General features: G+C 40.8%; 1 protein-coding gene across 3 annotated transcripts; it reads left to right on the forward strand.

Annotated features, from left to right (window-relative positions):
* Positions 1 to 3: 3 nt before the first annotated feature.
* On the forward strand, positions 4 to 21,123 carry PUS7L (pseudouridine synthase 7 like). 3 transcript variants are annotated; one of them, XM_084617836.1, is made up of 10 exons: positions 35 to 125; positions 1,651 to 1,905; positions 4,833 to 5,837; positions 6,681 to 6,840; positions 10,697 to 10,892; positions 13,725 to 13,823; positions 15,566 to 15,647; positions 17,546 to 17,826; positions 18,868 to 18,921; positions 19,615 to 21,123. In XM_084617836.1, the coding sequence occupies exons 3-10, from the start codon at positions 4,955 to 4,957 to the stop codon at positions 19,942 to 19,944; spliced, it is 2,085 nt and encodes a 694-aa protein (XP_084473962.1). In that variant the 5' UTR covers positions 35 to 125; positions 1,651 to 1,905; positions 4,833 to 4,954; the 3' UTR covers positions 19,945 to 21,123. The 3 variants fall into 3 exon arrangements, with proteins under 3 accessions (XP_084473963.1, XP_084473964.1, XP_084473962.1); XM_084617837.1 differs by lacking the exon at positions 1,651 to 1,905 and having other exon boundaries at positions 4 to 125; positions 4,926 to 5,837; XM_084617838.1 differs by lacking the exon at positions 1,651 to 1,905 and having other exon boundaries at positions 10 to 125.
* Positions 21,124 to 21,441: the final 318 nt, after the last annotated feature.

Below are 21,441 nucleotides of genomic sequence, written 5' to 3' on the forward strand. Positions count from 1 at the left end.
GGGCCCAGTGTCGCGGGCGCAGCAGGCGGCCCCGGCACTAGGACCGCAGCGGCAGAGCTCTGAGCGCCCGGGCTGGTGGGCAGGGCAGGAGGCCCGCGCGCTCTGCTTGCAACCGCGCGCCGGAGGTAGGGAGTGGCTGCACCAAGTGCCTGGGAGGGGGGCACCGGGCCAGGGCCAGGGGGGTAGTTGGGGAGAGGGGGGGTGGGGACGACTGACACCTGCATGCTCTCAAGTGAGGTTAAAAGCTGCGAGTATTGATGTCTGCACATTTTAATGTAACGTTTTGATCCGCGCAGGGCTGTTTATTTGTCTCAGACGCAGGAAAATGTCGCCCAGAGACAGCCCAGTAAAAAGGCTCTTGCTTTGGTCAGGTGCAGGGCTGCTGTGAATTAGCCTGCTAAGCACACCCAGGATAACAGAAATCTAGTGCAACAGATGTAATAGGCAAGGAGTAAATGCAACAACCGTGGTTTGTTCTGTGTCAGGCTGTTGCTGTGCTGCTCTTTCATAGGCCATTCCCCCATTCCTATCTTTACTGTGCTTCTGATTTACATTGATTTTGTAAGCTCCTCAGGGCAGCACTCCTGTATTTATCTACCTATACATCACTCCTGTATTTATCTATCTTACATCACATGTTTCACTGAAAGCTCTCAAAGCACTTTACAAACATACATAAGTGCAATTACATATGAGGAAACTGAGGCACAGAGAGTTTAAGACTAAGATTACATGGTGGGTCAGTGGCAAAACCAGGATTTGAGCTCATTGCTCCTGACTCCTAGACCAATGCCCAATCTGTTCAGCCACACTACCTATTCCACGCATTTTAATAAACGAGTTTGCACTCTTGATGTCCCTCAAACCCCGGTCCCCTCTCCACTCACATTGGACAATTGCGAATGCATTGTTTCACAATGTTTGTAAATCACAGACTCTGGAGATTAAAAAGACCAGTTAGACCTTCTAGTCCTTCTCCCTGCCAACACAGGATTGTGCCCGTTTGTGCATTTATTACTATTTGGTCCAGGCAGATTTTAAGTGTGTCAAGCAATAGGGCTTCCATGGCTTCTCTCAGGAGCTCTCACTGAGGACATAAAGAGCTATGTTAAATTGTTCTGCAGCATCGATCCAAAGCATTACAGCTTATAATAACACTTTACTGTTAGATTGCATTTTCTAGCTCTTAAAGGGTCGGATCCACAAAGTAGGTATCTAAGCTGTAGGGATGTAAAATGTTAGCATTAGTCTTACCTGTTAACCCACCTTAACCATTAACCCCTGGATGGGCCAGATCAGCCTTTAATCGGTTAACCATTTAAACAAAATATTTTTAATCATTTAAGCAGTTAACTTTTAAACGTATTTACATCCCTATTAAGCTGTCTATTCCAGGTGGTGAATGTTCCTGTTTGGGGATTGCTAAACTGACATAAGTGCCTCAAAGCAGCTTGGCTGTAGGTGCCTATCTCTGAGAACGGGGCAGGGCTTAACATAACATATGCCTGTGGTCCGCATCTCCCATTCCCTACTTTAGGTAGGGAGCAGCAGTGCTGTCTTTTGTGGATGGCATTCTTAGCCACTTATCTCTCCCCATACATTGTACAGAGAGCTAACTGAGGATCATGGTGTGTTCCTGTCATTTTCTAGGTGCGGTGACACTCAGCATTGCAACACCTAAGTCCGTTTGTGGATCCGATCCAAAGTGCTTTACAAAAAGGGAGTAGCACCATTATCTCAATTTTTAGATGGAGAAACTGAGCAGGCAGAGTGCCTTGCTGCAGTGATTAGGACTGGGAAACAGATCTGATTCCCAGACTTGTGTCAAGCCCAGTTCTAGTTGCTGTCCGTGCTCTTGCTGTGATTTGCACCATTACTGCAGAATTCAGCCTTGGGAAATGTCAGGTATTAATTACTTACTGTTGTTTGGATGTCACTGTTTCCACTTGCACTTTCTATCCCACAGCCCCTATGCTTTTGCAGATGGAAAATCATGTCTTGCTCTTTTGACACTTAGACATGTTAATTTGCTTTGGGATAAGGTTTTATTATTTCACTGGGAAAACGAAACAGCCTAAAGCCATTTCTTTTTGTTTTCCTTTCCCCCCAGATCTCATCATCCTCTTGATTTGCAGGAAGAACACAGGGGCTTAGATAAGTGTGTGGGAGGGAGGGGTGTTAAAATCTGTACTTCAGACAATACAGTGAGGAAAATAATGAAGCATGTGAAAGAGGAAGATACCTACTTTATCTGACACATGTTTTAAAAGGGCTGTGTGTGGTGGGAGCTGGACTACTAGTCCAGGACTAGCCATGGCCTGCTGTAGAAAATCACATTTCATTTCAGTTCCCCAGATGAAAAGGCGATGCTGGCTAATTTAATCTAGACATTAAGACCCCATTTCAAAACTCAGAGTAAATTAAGCTCTCTTCTTCTCCCCAGCCTGTGGGCCTTGGTTTGTTGTTATTAATCAGGAGACAGAGAAATTGCTATCACCATAAAACTTGCACTTTTTTGCTGGAAGCAAAATACTGATGGAAGAGGCTTTTATGCCTGTTGGACATGAGTATGGGAATGCTTCCCAGAAGAGAGCTGTTTAGCACAGCTCCTGTGGGCTAGGATGGGAGAGGCAGATTACTGACAGAGTAGGAGGGGCCCAGCTGGAGTTCCAGCTACACTGGTGGATCCCATTCACTGGGACATATGTTAGGCAGGATTCTCTCTCTGGAAGCCACACGTGGGCATGGGTTTTAGTGGTTCAGAGGATTAAGTTTCAGAAAGGCATATTTGAAATATTTATAAAATAGATACTATAGCACTGGTCCCAAATGCTGTAGTGACTTCATGATCTCTAAGGCTAGAGTTTACAATGGCAATATTGCTTTCTGTGAGGTCTCTTAATTTGTGATCTCTGGTTTATGGGGAAAGGGTCCCTTTTTCACCTTGTACACATTCTGGAGAGATGAACTACTCTAGTTTGCACTCTTTACCAGTGAATTATGCCTCCCACCGTCCCTCTGTAGAGTATCTTTCCAATAAGAGAAAACTGAGGCACCAAAACATATGATCTACCCAAGATCACAAAGGAGGCAAGTGGCAGAGTTACAGAGGCCGAAACCAGGGTGGGGCGAGCACGGCAGCCGCCCAGGGCGCAAAGCCTCTGGGGGAGAAAAATGACAGGGGAAAAAACGGTATGGGGTGCAAATATATTTGCTCGCCCTGAGCGCTAAAATGACTAGATACGGCTCTGCAGCACCAAGCACACTGCTACCCAGTGCAAGATGTGAATCCTACATGGCTCGCTCCAGGCCAGTGGGAGGGGCTGGCCCTCACTCACGGCAGAGCCTGAGGGCATGGCTACACTTGTAGATGTAGAGCACTTTGAGTTAAACCAGCCTTCAGAGAGCACAGTAGGGAAAGCGCTGCAATCTGTCTACACTGACAGCTTCAAGTGCACTGGCATGGCCACATTTGCGGCACTTGCAGCGGCACTGGGGCGGTGCATTATGGGCAGCTATCCCAGCATGCAAGTGACTGCAACGTGCTTTTCAAATGCGGGGGGGAGGGTGGAGTGTGACAGGGAGTATATGGGGGGAGAGAGAGTGTGTTTTGGGGGGGCTGAGAGCATGTCAGCATGCTGTCTTGTAAGTTCAGACCCCCCCGGCCTCTCTCTCTCACACAGCATTCCACACTAATGGTTGCTTTGTCTCGGAGCAGCCAGCTGTCAGAAACGGAGCTTTCAAAGGGCATATCCGCATTCCTGCAGCGATTCAAAAACAATGACAAGAGTGGCCACTTGATTTAAGGGGATTATGGTACATTTCCGGAGGCTGATCAGAGCGCAGTAATGCAACACCTCGTCCACACTGGCGCCGCAGCGCTCCAGCGGGGATGCAGCAAACGTTATTCCACTCGCTGAGGTGGAGTCCCAGAGCGCTGTAGCCGCGGAGTCAGAGCGCTCTATGTGCCTTGCCAGTGTGGACGGGTAGTGAGCTAGTGCGCCCAGGGCTCCTTTATTGCACTGTAACTCGCAAGTGAAGCCAAGCCCTGAGTCAGGCTTCCTCCAGCCCAACCCCCACACACATTAGTGCTACTGAGAGCAGGGTCTGGCTCGCAGAAGGACCCCTCCTGCTGGGATCACTTGCCCGGGGCAGGCGGTCTCACTGTCTGGGCCTACTCGCCTCTGTCTGCTATGTGTCACACTGCCCACACACCTCTCACGCCAAGATGGCACCAAGGAGCCTCATGTATGTTGTGATGTAACTCCCCCCACCCCCACTGGGCAGGCGAGTGCGGTATGGTCAGCGCCCGTCACTGGGGGCTGAGACACAGCCCGGGGCCTATCCTGAACCTTGACATCCCTGCAGGGCTGATCCCAGGGCACTGTCACCGGGCTGATAGCGGCAGCGCCCCCTGTGGGCAGGAGCTGGGAACCTCTTGCTCCCCGGATGGGGGCAGCACCTCACCTCATGGTCCCCTATCCAGGCCCTGCGCTGTGCTATGTCTGCTGCCCCCCACATGCACAGGGCAGGGGTGGGGCTGGGTTTGCTGACTTCTGCCCACCAGGTACACAGTGCAGGGGGTGGGTTCGCTGGCTCCTGTCCACACAGGTCAGGGGTTGGGGGCAGATTCGCTGGCTCCTGCTCGCACAGGGCAGAGGTTGGGGGCAGGTTCATTGGCTCCTGCCCCTCGCATGCACAGGGCAGGGGGAGGAGTGGGTTTGTTGGTCCTGCTGCTCCTCGCACACAGGGCAGGGGATAGGGCCAGGGTCGCTGACTGCTGCCCCCACAGGATGGGAAGTGGTACCCCTTGTGTTAATGTTTTGTTTCAGGAGGCCCCGCTAGTAGCTGGTAAGCCGCAATAACCCCTGGGAAATGTGGGGGTCCTCTGGCCGCTGTGCGATGACCGGTGCACTCTCTCACAGGTGTGTGGCCTCGGGGCAGGACTGGCACCATGCCGGGTGTGCTGAGCATGCGGAGCAATCACGCCGGCTTCCAGGGCAGCGTAAAAACCTCTGCCAATGACTTTATCGTCACAGAAATTGATACCCTTGGGCGGCTGCTTAGCGAGAGCACAGCCAAGACTCCTCGTGCACTCGGTGACACGCCTGCAGCCCCAGAAAGCTGCTGTCCACAGAGCCCCTGCAGGTCCTGTCCAGAGCCTCTGGAGCTGCGCAGAGAAGAGGTGCTAGGTCCATTCAACAGCCCCAGTCATGCTCCAGTAGAGGGCCTGTCACCAGCCAAAGGCAGCACAGAGCACGTGGCTGGAACTGCACCCGAAGGTGGGCACCATGAAGTAGGTACATTGGACTCCTTGTTAGACGAGTCTGTGAATGAACTATTGAATCAGTTTGCTTGTAACATAAAAGATTGGTGGGACTCAGAATATGATCCAGCCGCTCATCCCACCGAGTTCTCACTGGGGCCTGTCCTTGACAAGAGGAATCGAGCTGATTTACACAGCGCCATTAGACAGAAATTTCCTTTCTTAATGACTGTTACAAAGAATAATGAAATTCTTGTCAAAGCAAACACTGATTACAAACAGCTCTGTCAACTAGTGTCTGAGGAGGAAGCATTTGATTTTTTAAAATTTTTAGATGCAAAACTGGAAAACTCTAAATTTTCTTTTAAGCCTGATGGGAATAAGGAGCACAGAAAGGCAGTCCACCATTTTGTCAGTCAGAAGTTTGGAAAACTTGTAGAAACAAAGTCTTTTTCTGTGACAGACTTAAATGGTCAGCAAAATGTAGCAATAATAGTAAGGTTTCGGGAGAAGAGTTTGTCCAGGAAAAGGCCAGCTGCAGATTGCCAGGAAAAACAAGATATTTATACAGGTAAATATTTAATAATGCTGTATAGTTTCCTTGGTTAATTGTTTTGTAATAATTGTTTTTTAAAAGAGTACAGAGTGCCTGATTCTCTTCTCATTTACACAGGCATAAATCAGGAATAATTCTACTGAAGTCAGTGGAGTTGAATTACTGTAAAATTGGTGTGAGAGATGAATCCAGTTACCGCAGTGAATTAAATAAATAGTACAGTGGAAATGGCTGAAATACCCTCAGTGCAACCTCTTTCCCTGTGTAAATTGCATGCTTTATAGTTTCTCATTTTAAAATAACCTGAATAATTCTGGATGTTCTGTTAGGTGTTCCTAATCAGTTAGATGTTAAAGCTCCACCATTAATTGGAAAGGTTATTTCTCACAGTTTTATAATAAGACCAGTTTTGATTTCTGATTTCATTTTTTAAAACCATTATTTTTTGATCTGCAGAATGATGTTCCTGTTAGAAGAATGGTTTGTAGGCCCAACATTAAATCCACAGACTGTCTTAGAAATGTTCAGCATGTCTTTTTTTTTAAAATTGCTTTGTTTGATTGTTTCTATATGAAGAGATTTGCATCTTCTGAGCACTGAAAATTCTGTTGCTTTTATGGCCGACTATGGTTTCTAGTAGCTGTAGTTTTGAGCATCAGTTATCACCATCTAAATCTTCAGTACAAAAACATTTTTTCCTCTACCTATAGTTTAGTTTTGAGAACAATTGATTGTGTTCTTACCAAATCCTATCCTGTTCTAATGTTAAAGAATAGCAGCTAGCCCATTAATGATAACAGAGTTGCCAATATAATTTGGAATGGTGGATTTCTAATAATTTTGAGCTGTTCGTTGCAGGTTTTACCCTTCGAAAAGAAAATCTGGAAACACTAGAAGCAATTACCTATTTGTCTTCTGAACTTGGTGTGCTTCCTTCAGACTTCAGTTACACAGGCATCAAAGACAAAAAGGCCATCACCTACCAAGCTATGGTTGTGAAAAAAGTGACTCCTGAGAGGTACTAAAAACTTGGTTCCTCACATACAGCAATTTCATCATTGGAATAGGTTAATAAATGTGAAAACACCTTTTAATACCAATCTTATTATATTGGGCCATCTCCTCCTATGTTTGAGTCTGCTTAGAGCAATTATTTTGTGACTTAATGCTTTTCTTACTAGGAAATATCAGGTTTGACACTGGATTAGCCTTGGACTTTAAGAGGAAAAAAGTATATATTTTCTTATTCTTGCTTGTTGCAGAGAGCTGTCCCTGTCCTTTCCAATGATCTAGTGAACTAATCAGGGTGCAGCATCTGGGACACACTGAATATCAAAATCTACTTTTTGTGTCATCAGAAGAAGTTGTCCTGGGGGACGAAGGGCTGTCTTCCCTAAGGACATGCCATCACCCAGCATAGGAGAACCAGGCCAAGTTGCTCTCTCCTCTACTTCTTGGCATTGTCTTTCAGGCCAGCACAGTGCTTGCCTGATGTAAATATGTGGTTGGAGAGGGTGCAACTTGCCATCAACCCCCTCTATCCCAAAATTCTTAGTCCCTCTCTAAGTGAAGTGAAGAAAAGGAACTGCTACTGTAACCCAGCATGGAGAAAAGAGCCATGGTCACTGATGTGCCACCCCTTGCAACCTCAGGAAATGAACAGTAGAAGCTGCATGTCACCCGAAAAGGTGACTGTGTCGTACAGCCCTTTCTCCTCAGAGAGTATGAATGACACATCAGCACTTGTTGGATCAGGAGAGGGGAAGGCATGTGGGTAGATGCCCCACAAGACCAACAATAGTGATAGTTTTTCTCTGTAAGGGTTCTCTCCAGTATTATATGATCTCTGAAACAGCAGGTTCTTTCCCATGAGTGTGGGCATAGACAATGGAAGGCTTGAGGTAGCTTTAGCCCCCCAGAAATTTAGGGATTACATTAATAAATAAAGGAGATACTGAGTTTGGAACAGAAGCTCATTTATCTCACATTATTAAAAGTGGACAAATTTTGTCGTAGTATAAAACTACTTATTAAAGCACTATTCAATAGCTATTTTATTATTATTAATCTAGCTCCCCCTCCCCCGATAAAACAAGTTATCTGTGACCCTGCTAAAGGAGGCAAGTTAGGTAGTGGCTTGTCTCCATCACCCTCAGTAGAGAGGTTTCAGAGTAGCAGCCGTGTTAGTCTGTATCCGCATAAAGAAAAGGAGTACTTGTGGCGCCTTGGAGACTAATAAATTTGTTAGTCTCCAAGGTGCCACAAGTACTCCTTTCCTCAGTAGAGAGTCAATGATCTTGACACAGTATAGGGAGTGAGCAGCACTCTAACTGGTGAGATTTAGTACATAAAGATATATCAGGCAAGTTCTGCTATACTTTGACAGCCATAGAGTAGGAAACAGCTCATAAGAGGGGAACCATGATTCTGACTCCAGCAGTCTCCCTTCACATATAGGCCTGAGTTTAATATGATGAGGTAAGATAGCCTATTAAGGAGGAGGATGACAGATTTTCCCTTCTAGCCCTTTTTGCCCTTTGATGAGCAGAAGCCACTGCAATGGGATTTTGCTATTTACAGTGTTGGAGCTCAGATTTCTCTGTGTTGTCATAAACAGGACAAAAATCTTCTTCTGTCACAAGTAAGAAAGGGGAAGCCAAAGAGGAAACTTGTTTTTCTTTTTTTAAAGAAAGAAAGAAATATTTTACCTTTAAAAGAGAGGAAAAAAGATTGGTCTTTTGTGTAGCTTGACCTTCCCTAATAACAGAAATCTGAAATTAAAATATCAATTTAATGATACATCTATCTTGAAACTTTGTAGGAAAGTTAAACTTCAGGAGCTAGTTGCTGAATAAATACTGGGAACACCAGGGATTGGGAAATGTATGGTCCTTTTTCCTTTTGGTACCACAAGAACATCCCTTCTTTGTGGTCTTAGTTCGATCCTGCAAATAATTACTACTAAATGTACTGCTTACTATGATAAGTAGCGCCGGTGGGACTTCAGTAGTAAACATTGCACTCGGTAATAAGTTTATGCAGGATCATCATCTAAGTCATCATTAATTCAAATATTAGCTAATTTTTAATTGCAGCTCAATTGAAAATGATCATCCTTGTATTCAAAGTATTAATTTGGTACTTCAGAAATATTTAAAGACACTTTGGTTGATTTGTGTTTATAGCCTTCATTGGACATTCACCAAAATGGAGTAACTTGAATATCTTAGAAGCAGTCTCTAGGTTGACTGTACTGAATTTTTATTTCTCATTCTCATTTTTCTGATCCCTTAAAATCTGTTTTTCATCAAGAATAAAGGCTGTACTATAGAAGTCTCTAAAACACTATTACTCTCTTCTGGTCAGCCTTATAAAAGCAAACTCAGAGCATTGATTCTCTCCTTGGGTTTGCATGCACATGCTTGTAATTGGAAACACAACTGACAGTTCAAATATTTGGCCTTTATATAGCCTCTTAATCTTTCAGTTCTTACACTCATTCAAGTCAAGAGAAGTTTTGTGTATATAAGAGCGGCAGGATTGATCTTGAATTTTGAATAACATTTTTATAATCTACTTTAGTATATTGGTAAATGTAGATTTTTTTTTTCCTCCAGAGATAGCAAGCTGTTTATGCATATGTGCTTATATGTACTGTTTATGCATATGTGCTTATAGATTTAAATATCAATGCAAAATTTTGCTAATTTATTATTTATTGTTAGTTTTTAAGACCAGTTGGAGCAGAATTTTACTGTGGATAAATACTGTAGTTGGTAGGCCCTTAATAAGCTGTATTTAACCTCCCATTATTGCAAAGCCAATTTCATTGTGGCTCAGGACTAAGACCACAAGAAAATTGACTGCAAAAAGGTGAAGACAGGAGATAGATTATTAAGAGCTTGATCCTGGATATGTTTACTATAGAGCTAACAGAACTGAATATACTCACTCATATTATTTACCTAGAGAGTGTGACAAAACCAAACAAAGGAAAACATTTAATAGTGCTATTTGTGCATTATTTAGAATTTACTTTTGTCCCGACTTTGGCAAATTGTTTCTTACTTACCTCCATATTTCCAAATGCGAAGTACAATAAGATTATAAATTTAGAATGTATAAGGAGAAATTGTCTATCTGCAACACATTTGTGAACTTTTTCTTTTTTCTTTGTTTCTTTTACTTTTTTCTGTAATAAGAGCAGCAGTTCTCAGACTGTGACTTGTTGACCACGAGGGAGCATTTACTGATGGTCTGCAGAGTTTTGTTTGGTCACATGATGCTGGCTCCTTCTCCTCGTTTCCAGCTACTAAATTGCATTAAAGAAACTATAAATACCACTTAATTTTAATAGTAATAGTAGGGGGGGAGGTTATGGCTTTTCCCATGAAAGCACTGCTGTAGTCACCACAAAGATGTCATTCAATCACAAATAAGAGGGAAGATGGTCCATGTGATTATGACTGGAATGAGGTAGTCCATCAGACAATCTCTTTATTAAAACGTGGTCCATGTTATGAAAAATTTGAAAACCCCTATATAACATTAAATCCACCTGATGATAATTTTTCACTCATAGACTGTTGTTAACCTTCCGTTAAACTAATTGTATTAACTTCTAAGCATCATTTGATAAGGGGTTAATTTCTAGATCACAAATTATTTTAAATGCTTAGTCAGTAAGCATGACTGTGACTTATTTCAAGTAAGACGAAGGGAAAACCTTTGAATGACAAGTATTTTTGAATCTTAGTTTTACATGTAATTAGTGCTGAGGCAAACAAAGCATTTGTGAAGGAAACGTTTGTTTTTTTCAGTTGGAATGTCTTATCAAGAGTTCTTCATAAACTCCCCATTTATCATTTGTGTAGGTTGAAAGAAATTGGAAGCACAATTGAAAAAAAAGGAATGAAAGTGTATAATATCCATTCAGTGTGCCAGCACCTTAGACTCGGTCAGCTGAAGGGGAACCACTTTGATATAATTGTGAGAGATCTAAAACCTCAAAGCAATGACTTTTCTGCAGATCTGAAAGAGAGAATATCTGAAGCAATTGAAAATGTTAAGGTAAAAAGAGATGCCATGCCATGATTTCATTTTCAACAAGGAAATATTTTTGCCTCATAAAAATTATCATGCTGTTTTTTCAGAACAAGATGGTTCTCATGCTACCTCTTACCTGCAATCTCCACTCGTTTTAAAATATAGAAGCTGTGTGCCCTTTGATCATTAGTCTCTGTGGTTCAACAAACCAGGAACAGAGCAACTTGCCAAAAAGGGAGGACAGGTAGTGAGTTCATTCTGTGCCACAGCTTTCTGGTTCCAGAATAGTACAGGACAACAGATGGGGAATTTGACAGATATGGGGTATCTGTATGAACCTGTGCTGCTGAGGCCTAAGGCTGGCCCTGATGGAGAAAATTTGTATCTTCAGAAAGCTGATGCTTTTGACTTCCGACAGGTAGAAAATATAGAGTAATACCTGCCAAACAATTATAGACTTTGGCTGCATTAGCAAAAATGCAGAGACTTTTCATGGAAAGGGGATGGGATAAATAACTGTTTTTTAAAAAAAAAAACAGCAGAAGAAGAAAGTGATAAGAAATTGATGGAGCCCTTTGTAGATGCTTTCCTGAGCCACAAGCCAGGATCTCTAAATTCCTCAGAAAAGTAGAAGGTCAGGAAAAGGGAAAACATATTAGCTTATTTAGAAGTGTTTTATTTGACATTAATCGCTTTTCCCATCTCTCAGTCTTTCTGAATAATGGTCATAATACCAATTTTTTGCAAAATAATTAAGTCAGGAATTAAAGACCAAACTGAGAAACACCCTGTCTCAAAGTGGTAGCCATGTTAGTCTGTATCAGCAAAAAAATGAGGAGGACTTGTGGCACCTTAGAGATGAACAAATTTATTTGAGCATAAGCTTTCGTGGGCTAAACCCACATCTGATGAAGTAGGTTTTAGCCCACAAAAGCTTATGCCCGAATAAATTTGTTAGTCTCTAAGGTGCCACAAGTACCCTGTCTCAAAAGAGTAATTATACTGTAGAAAATTATTGGAAGTTATTTTTCACAAACAAAAGAAATGTTCAGTTGTTGCTTTAATTTTCTTTTCTGTGCCCTTCCTTCTTTTGACTTCACAGTGCTCAGGAGAAGATGATCAACTGAGGGATATTTTTTATGGTGCAACTCTTCCTGAAAAATGAACATGGCCTGTATTTGGTCCTGTTTTATTAGACTTAACCTATTGCCAGAACATGAAAAGACTTGTTCCATTTAGTCCAGCTTAAGGATTTTATCTCTTAATTACACACACTGGCATATGCAACCTAAGTAAGGTTATACCTATGTAGCTTCTCCTGTTATGTATTTTTGAAAGGTAAATGCCCTTACATTATTTCACATTCACTTTGCTCTGTGTATTTATTGGTTTCCAGAAAATTAACCCTCATTGGGTCATGTGATCGTGACCTCACTGGCTCAATTTTACTCAGACAGGTAGTGGCCAGCAAAGCACTAGGAAATTCTGATCCCCACACATCAGTAATGCAGTTGCTCTTGGGCTTTACGATAGTAATAGCTTTGCAGGTGGAGTTCTTCTGTGAAATAAGTTGTGTTTAAAAAAATGCCCGATATCAATTATTTATTTATATGTTTGTTTTGATGAGGCTATTGCTTCGTTTTGTACACAGTGCTTACTCAGGCAAAACTCCCGTTGACTTCATTGTGAACTTTGCCTGAGTAAATATTTCTGGCGTTGCTCAGGGAAAATACCAACTCTTTGACGTGATCTTTAGTAGGATTCATCGTGAAGTGATTATACATACATATGGAGAAAGATTCTAGTTTGGTTTGATTTCATGCTTATTTATTCAGCTTGCATGAGAGTCCCAGAGGTGTGGGACTCAGGAGTTCTGGGTTCTCTTCCTGGCTACATCCTGTGTGTATTTGGTAAGGCAGGTCATTAAGTGCCTGGTTTTTCAAATGTGCTGAGCACCTAAAGCTGTCATTGATACCATTTGAAGCTGTGATGTTTAACACTTCTAAAAAGTGTCCCCTTTAATCTCTCTCTGACTCAGTTTTCTTAGCTGTAAAATGGGGATACTTAAAGGGATGTAATTAAGCTTATTTCATTAATGTTTATAAATTGCTGTATACCGATAAGTGTAAACTCTTGTCATTTTAGTATACGTTCTGATTGTAATCATTATCTGAATAAGAGTTGAAACAAAATTAACATTTGCCATATTTAGGCCCAGATTTTTAAAGATATTCAGGCATTGCTCTGCTCACCATTGCAAAGCCTAAGGCCCAGATCCTCAACAGTATTTCAGTGCTTAATTCCCATTGAAATCATTTGAGGATCGGTGCCTTAGCAGCCTCTCATTGAAAGTCAATGGGACTTAGGCTCCTAAGGCCACGTCTACACTACCCACCAGATCGGTGGGTAGCGATCGATCTATTGGGGATCAATTTATTGCGTCTAGTGTAGACGCGATAAAGCGATCCCCGATCGCTCTGCTGTCGACTCCGGAACTCCACCAGGGCGACAGGCAGAAGTGGAGTCGACGGGGGAGCGGTGGCCGTCGATCCCGCGCCGCGAGGATGCAAAGTAAGTGATTCTAAGTTGATCTAAGATACGTCGACTTCAGCTACGCTATTCTCGTAGCGGAAGTTGCGTATCTTAGATCGATTCTCTCCCCCCCCCCACACACACACACAGTGTAGACCAGACCTAAGTGCCTACGTCACATTTGAAAATGGGACTTGGCTGTCTAAGTTACTTAGTCCTCCCAACTCTAAGCAGAGCAATACCTTTAAAAATATGCACCTTATGGTTTTAATGAATATTTAATATTTTCATGTTTTAACCAGTTGATTTCTTTTTTAATTGTAGACAAAAGGTTTTGTAAACTACTTTGGACCTCAGCGATTTGGGCATGGACAGAATGTTCAGACAGATCAAATTGGACTGGCTTTGCTGAATGAAGAAATGGTATAATTCACCTCATGATCCAAATGACTAGTCCACTTCTTTTCCATGGCTACAGTTAGCATGTCTGAGTCAAACATTGGAGGCTACCATCCTATTGAACGGTGATCTCAATGTGTAGCAGTAGTAGTGTGAGTGTTGTTGTAGGAGACTGCAAAACCAACTCCCACCATGATTTAACCATATTGTGTCACAATCATGAATGTTTTAACATTTAAACAAAACAAATGTTTAATTTTAACATTAAGCTTAAACATTATTTATTTTAAATAGCGTGGAAAGTAGTTTTCAGTGTTTTTGTGGGGCTGTTACACTGCAATTGTCATAAATAATATAATTTTACATAAAGACATCTGCTTTTAATACTAGGCTCAGAACAATGTAAATCAAAAGTTCCTTTTTCCAGTTTGTTCGTGATGATAAGTGCTCTTTAACTTGTGAATATTCAGACTGTTGGGCTGAGTACACTGGGAGAGATTTTTTTAAAAAATTTTTTGCAAGAATATTAAGTAAGACCAGATCTAAAACCCAAACCCTTTAAGATCCCAGTAGATGTATCTGTATATCTCAATATGTTGTTGCTTCTCATTATCCCTTGGTTACCATCCCTCAGCCAGTCTTCTTTCCACATAAGTTGTTCTTTGCAAGCCAATTTGAATTAATTTCTCAAATAATATTTCATGAGACATAGGTCCTGATTCTTCTCTGTCATGTAACTTGTGTGGCAGTTTGCACAGGTAAATGATCGTACAAGATACGAGGCTGTAGAGAATGAGATCCATGGTATCAGAAGTTATTGTTGAACTAGATATATAGGATCTGATTTTCCTTTTCAGTTACACTGATCTAAATCTGAGAAATTTAATAAAAGTCAATATAGTTACACCTGCATGCAAAGAGAATCAAGCTGTTAGATCCCACAGGATGCTATCCACCAAAATAACTTACACTCTGTGCAAAATTTTGAGTTCAGGCAAGGTAGAAATTAATGTGACTAGTTTGCTGCAGATTGGTAATTTTTTACTAAAGATGCTGAGGCACTTGCTCTGCTGCACTGCCTGGTGTAGATGGGGACAAATGAGCAGGAAAACAGGTACTAATGGCCTGAAACTGACAGGTGAGGGGAAAAGCAACTAGGGTCTTATATACACTTGCAAAATACCTAGCTCCACTGGTAGTAGAAATAATGGAAGCTGTAATACAGACCATGCTCAGGTGTTTCTCTCAACATATCATCTAATCTTGTGTAGACACAGCCTAGGCATATCATTGTCCCCTCTGTGTGAGGGTGTGTGAGCCCCTCCATGTGAACATTGTATGGTTAGGCCTCTGTGGGCTTTGTTTGGGGGCCACAAGGTAGAACCAGAGTGCTACTGCTTTAGGCGGCATGCTCACCTTGCAACCTGGAAGATTTCCAGCTGGAAACCTATAAAAAAAAAATAATACTCCCTGCATCATTACCTTCCCCTTTGTAGGTTTTGAAGGCTGTTCCCATCCCTTCTATTTGACTGCAACCCCTTCCTTCCTTCCAAGGGGAGAATACAGTAGGCACTTGATTTCACAACTTGTGACATTTTAGGACTTTCTGTCAGAGGAGAGAGTTCGAGCCATCATGCATAAGAAATGGTCAGAGTTTTGAGATGCTATATGGTATCCTATCACAGAACTGACATGTGGTTGTCTTTTTCATCGAACAAGTAGTTACATTAAAACACAATAACCTCATGTGTGTTGTTTTTTTAAAGGTAAAAGCTGTGAAGTTGTTTTTCACACCAGAAGATACAGATGATCCTGTAAACCAGGCAAAGAGATATTTTCTTCAAAGTGGTAAACTCCACATTTAAAATGTTTTTGTCATTATTTGGAACGTGTGTTTTGGGGGGTGATGGTTTTGCTGCATACTGCCTGAGTTAATAATTCTTTTGTCACTTAAAATTATTCTTAATAGTCATATTTTTTCATACTATTTTTGCTTTTGCCAGTAGCTGATTCATTCTTTTATGTAAATTCACAATGTAATAAATCGCTCCATGCTTCTTGAGGGCATTGGAATTTTGCATCTCAAAATGTTTTGGGTTCTGATTCTCCTCTGCCTTGCACCCTGTGTAATTATTTACACCTTGCAAGTGAGTGTAAAATGCTACCATCTCCCAAGTACAGGGCAGTGGAGAATCTTTATTTCTGGTAGAGGCTTTACATCTATATAGAGGAAAAGATATGAGAAGTTCCTAAAGGCTGTGTTCTGCTTTTGCTCTCCACCTCTCTTCTTTTGAATTATCATATTCTCTTTGATTGAGAATTACAAAGGAGTGTACGAAAGTTGGGAGCCCGACTACAGTTGACACTGAATGAAAGTTGGGTGCCAAACTCTCTTAGGTTCTTTGAAAATCACAGCCTTTGTTTACAACTTTGGCCATAATGTCTGTGTAATTGACTTTCAACTCTTCATCTCCCTCCACTCTCTCTCTCTGACTCACCTACTTCCTTTCTTGAGTTCCATTCTTCACTGAAACATATTTTCAAAAACTAATATCTGTCTTCTAAGTAAAATGCCCCATTTTGTCACATCTCTTTCTGCTGTCATTCTTCAGACCACTGCATGCATCCGTTGAAGTGAGCTGTAGCTCACAAAAGCTTATGCTCAAATAAATTTGTTAGTCTCTAAGGTGCCACAAGTACTCCTTTTCTTTTTGCGAATACAGACTAACACGGCTGCTACTCTGAAACCATTCTTCAGACCCTAACTTTTCTCCCAGAGTCAGAAATCTTGAAGTCACTCTTGACCCCAAATCTCTCATGTCTGTAAATCCAGTTATCGCTGTATATTGCCCGAACAGCTAGGGTATGTGGCTTCAGGGGGTACAGATGTGCTTCATTTCACAGAAGAGAGCCATGAGTCCTTCTGTACTGTAGTTTGTTGTATGATGCATGAAAAGGCATTGATAACTCTGAAAACAGCTGCTTATCTTTTCCCAAAGCAAGAAATAAAAGGCTACACAATGACTTCTCACCAAATCAAAAATCTGGATAAAATTACAAAGGAAAGCAGGAAATATGAATGCAAAGGTGTACATTTCTACCCAGGTTGAGGCTCAGACTCCCTGTTGTGAAGTGCAGTTTGCACCTACAAAATAAAACAAGCACATTATTTTTTTGCTACAAAATGTGTTCCCTCAAATGACTTGGTGCTTATGTTGCTTTGATGAATCGGGGTACTTAGCAATGCAAGTGCTAATAATGGTGTAGGTTTGGGGGTGCTTCCAAAAGGGAGGTCCATCTTCTGACAATGTAGGCCTAAGTCTGAGTACCTCATGTTCTTTGATAGGAATACAATTCTCTTTCAATTCTCTTACAATTTCTCTTCCTGCTAGTACGAACACCCTGCTAGCAATGATGTGTTATGCTTTTATTTCTAAGGAACTAGAAACTCTTTGGACTGAAGTAATGAACATAGTAAAGCCAGTTTAATGTATATTTAGTGTAAATTACAGAAAATTGAATTAATTAGCATAGGTTACAAGGTAAATAAGATGGAATTTATCTGACATGAGAAGTTAAAGGCAAGGAATAATAAACAAAACAATAAAAACCAGTGTAAATAAATGAGTCTGACATCCTTTTCCTCATTTGATTTAATTTATCCTTCTTTTTAAGTTTTTCACTTTCTAGTAGACTAAACTTGGAAAGCAGATGGTTGTTCCAACGTTTATTTCTGTTTATTTCAGATGATGCGAAGGGAACCCTGGCAATGTTGCCCGAATTTAAAGTAAGAGAGAAGATGTTGCTTCGCGCCTTGAATCGCTATGGTTTACACCACGAGGGTTGTACCCGAGGATGGCTCAGCATTCCTCATTCCATGCGTATATTCTACGTTCATGCATATTGCAGTAAAATTTGGAATGAAGCTGCATCTTTTAGGTTTATGACGTATGGTTCAAAAGTAATGGAGGGTGATCTGGTCCTCTCTGAAGATAATGTTGGTGAAAATTCTTCTCTGAATGATAGAGTGAGTTTACAAAATATTTCTTGTAAAAGTTAGCTTAACACTCTTAAATAGGTTAAGATATAGGAGTTCTGCTTTTTATGTTTAGCTAAACATTCTAACCCATTTATGCTACTTAGTTTGGCTAATGTGGAGTGGCTTAGCCTGCCCTCAACTCCCCACAAATAGGCATACATGCTCTATACACCATAAAAGCTCTTTTCCGTCCTGACTGTTCAGTGTATTCATGGCAAGAATAGGAATGTATGAAGGTGTTTGTAGGAACCTGGACTTGGCCTGAATGGTTACTCATACATGATGCCTCTAAGCTATTTTCTGTTACATCCTTCTGTGGATCTGGTCATGGAGGACCTAAAAGGCAGCTATTTTTCCCCTATGTATCAGCACCATTGTGGAATTTTTGCACTATTGTAATGGTGTGCACAATGGCACATACATAGCCAGCATGTCACCCAAATTGTTTAGTTGAAGAGTGAATTTCTTGTAGATATTTCTGTGCGTTAGAGCAGCTTAGAGGTCACTGTAAATAATTTTCAGAGCTCTAAAACAATAGCTTCCTATGCTGCTTGTGATTTTTGCCAAAATGTTAGAGGGAAAAAAAAGAGTGAGTTTAATAAACTGGATAGACCAAATTCAGTGGAAAGCTGAGCTATAAAAGTAATATTAAACAATGGAGTTTTATGCAGTAACATTCACATTTAGCATGAGAACCAATCTTCTAGCATGAAATTACATTGGCACCATGAACTTGAGGTGGGTAAGCATATTAGAACTATAATGGTAGGTTCATACAGCAGTAATTAACATTAGTTTTATTTAGTTTCTATTTAATGCAAGGCCTTGTACTAATAAAATGATTACTTTGTGTTAAACACTTCTAATTTTTTGTTGAGTGAAACAGTTTCTCCTTGGAGTAGTCAGACAGCCTTAGAATTCTTAATTTTAATAGAGGCTGGGATTAATACAAATATGTGATTGGTTCATAATCTAGTTTTTCTACTATTTGTCAAGCTATAAGTATTTTTTTTAAACATTTTATACCAGGTTCACGTAGTAACTGCTCCAGAAGAGTCAGCTAACAAATATGCAATACACCAAGTAAGTTTGTTTGAAAAATCATGTTTCAGGGGTTTATGAGTTAATGAAGATAATTTTTGTTTTAAAAATAGATCTGATTAATTAACAGGTGCAGTTTTATTTCTCTTCAGAGTGCACCTTTATGGAAAATGGGCATAAAAATTAATCTGGACTCACAGCAAACACAGAGATGAAAGTCTTCACTCATGTGTACTGAACATACGGGCAATATTATCTAGGTTGGATGTGCTTTTTTGTGCACTATTACTGTCAATTGAGTGTTAGCAAACTACTAATTCTAGTTTTCTTGAAACATTTTATTTCAATCCCCCAGTGTTAGGAGAAGCGTTCAAGAGTATTTGAAGGTCAGGGTATGAAAAGGCTGAAGATACAAGGGTTTGGAGACTCACAAAGAATACTAACATATTCTCTATTTCTATATCTCAGAACAATCCAGAAAACAATCAATTTGGTATGTTTGTAGTCTGTTATTAGAGAGAGTACTGGCATTTTGACTGGCTTCTGTGCCTTTCAGTCTAGGCCTCAAATAACTGTCTTCCATGGCTTTGCTTGGGCTTTTATGGTGTGGAAGCAAGGTGGCTTCTTTGCAGAATCAGGCCCTAAAACATAAAGGAATTAAATTTTAAAGGGGTAAGTGGTGGTTTTGTTTCAAACACATTTGTGGCTCACATATATTTTCTTTTTTTCCTTGAGGTGGTTCTTCCAATGGTTGGACACAGTATCAAGTATCCCAATAATAAAGTTGGGCAGTGGTACCATGAAAGGCTTGCTAAGGATGGGCTGCAGACATGCAGCTTCAGGGTGTCTGCATTACAGCTGAACACACCTGGATGCTACAGACACATTTTGAAATATATCCACAATCTGTCGTATCATTTCTTAGAGGACAATGAAAAGGGAATCAAAACTGAAGAAGACAGTCACCTAAATGAATCAAAAGCATCTCTTCTTTTGTCATTTGACCTTGATCCTTCATGTTATGCAACTGTTTGTCTGAGGGAAATAATGAAATGTGACCTTTAGAATGTTCATAGTAAAAAGTTACAGGAGTAACATAATCCATGGAGGTATTTTACATATGTTGCCTATAAAATAGGGAAAACAAATCTTGTTCATCATGTACACTGTAGTTCAGAAAGAATTAAAGAATAACTTGGGGTTTTATTACTATATATTTAGTTTTAAAAACATAGTCCTGAGTACATTGGAGCCAAACAGTGCTAAATTATATATTATGTCATATTTACTTAGCAGAGCCAAGAGCTGCAGGCCTGGCTTTTAGCCAGTGATATTTGCACAAGCTTTACAACTGCATGACCAAAGCTGGATTATGGGGAAAGGGGAATATGGTGAATGGTCATTTCCTCCTTGCCTTTTCTATTGTCATCTTAAGGGCTAGTTATATACTTGGTGCTGTATAAGACACACAAAGACAGCTTCTGCCACAACACGTTTACTGTCTAGTACTATTTGTCTACTAGGAAAGCTGCCATACCATAGTGAATATCCAGGCCTGTTGAAACCTTGCTGAGTTTTATGGCCCATTCATCCTCACCTGTTTTCACTATGCACATGAACCCAGAGCTAAAAGGATATGTGATGTGAGTAATAGTGCTGAGTCATCTCGCTGATTAGAGGACATTTCTTCAAGCCCACAGCGTGCTCGTCTTTCTCATTCTTGTACTGAGGAATTGAAGGAAAAAAACAGGCTCAAAATAAAAATCTGTGTAAATGGGTACTTTGAGACCCAGGAGTGAGTATGCCATTAATACACTTACAGAAGAGTGTTAATGTTTTTATTTCAGGCAGTTAATGTTTTTATTTTGTTGCTGGCCAAACCTGCTCACTGCATAAGCTTAAGGGTGTGAGGAAATCTTGCAGTGATTGTCACCGAAACCTTGTCATTATCACAATTAAAAGTTATTTATAAAATTCTTCTGTGAAAAAAATTTGTAAAAAGATGATATTGACATGAAAGGGGAGAAAACTGAATAATAAACTAAGAAGCAAAACTATCACAAAAGCTTTGAGTTGTATGTGTTATATTTAATCTGTAGATGGCACTGTGAGTTAAAAATAACCAGTGGAAGAGAACTACTTTGGCCATTTTTGAGAGAAGGGATATGTAAATTACAAATGCTTCAGTTTTGCATCTGATGAAGTGAGCTGTAGCTCAGGAAAGCTTATGCTCAAATAAATTTGTTAGTCTCTAAGGTGTCACAAGTCCTCCTTTTCTTTTTGCGAATACAAACACGGCTGCTGCTCTGAAACGTGTCAATTTTTTCACACTCTGGTAAACACAACATTGATTTGCTTCTATCTGTGACCCCAGTCCTATAATTCTTGCTCAGTCCTTAGCAAGGCAAATATTCCAGGTTTGATTCATCACTTCTTTACACCAGTTTGACAGAAGTGTAATTCCAGTGATTTCAATGGAAGTCTAAAAATGGTAGTCTGGAATGAAGGATCAGGTCCCCACTGTCTTCAGTGAAACTTCATCTTTGCAAGGCATAAGTAAGC

Source organism: Lepidochelys olivacea, assembly GCF_965140295.1.
Source record: "Lepidochelys olivacea isolate rLepOli2 genome assembly, chromosome: 1".
Classification (NCBI taxonomy): domain Eukaryota; kingdom Metazoa; phylum Chordata; order Testudines; family Cheloniidae; genus Lepidochelys; species Lepidochelys olivacea.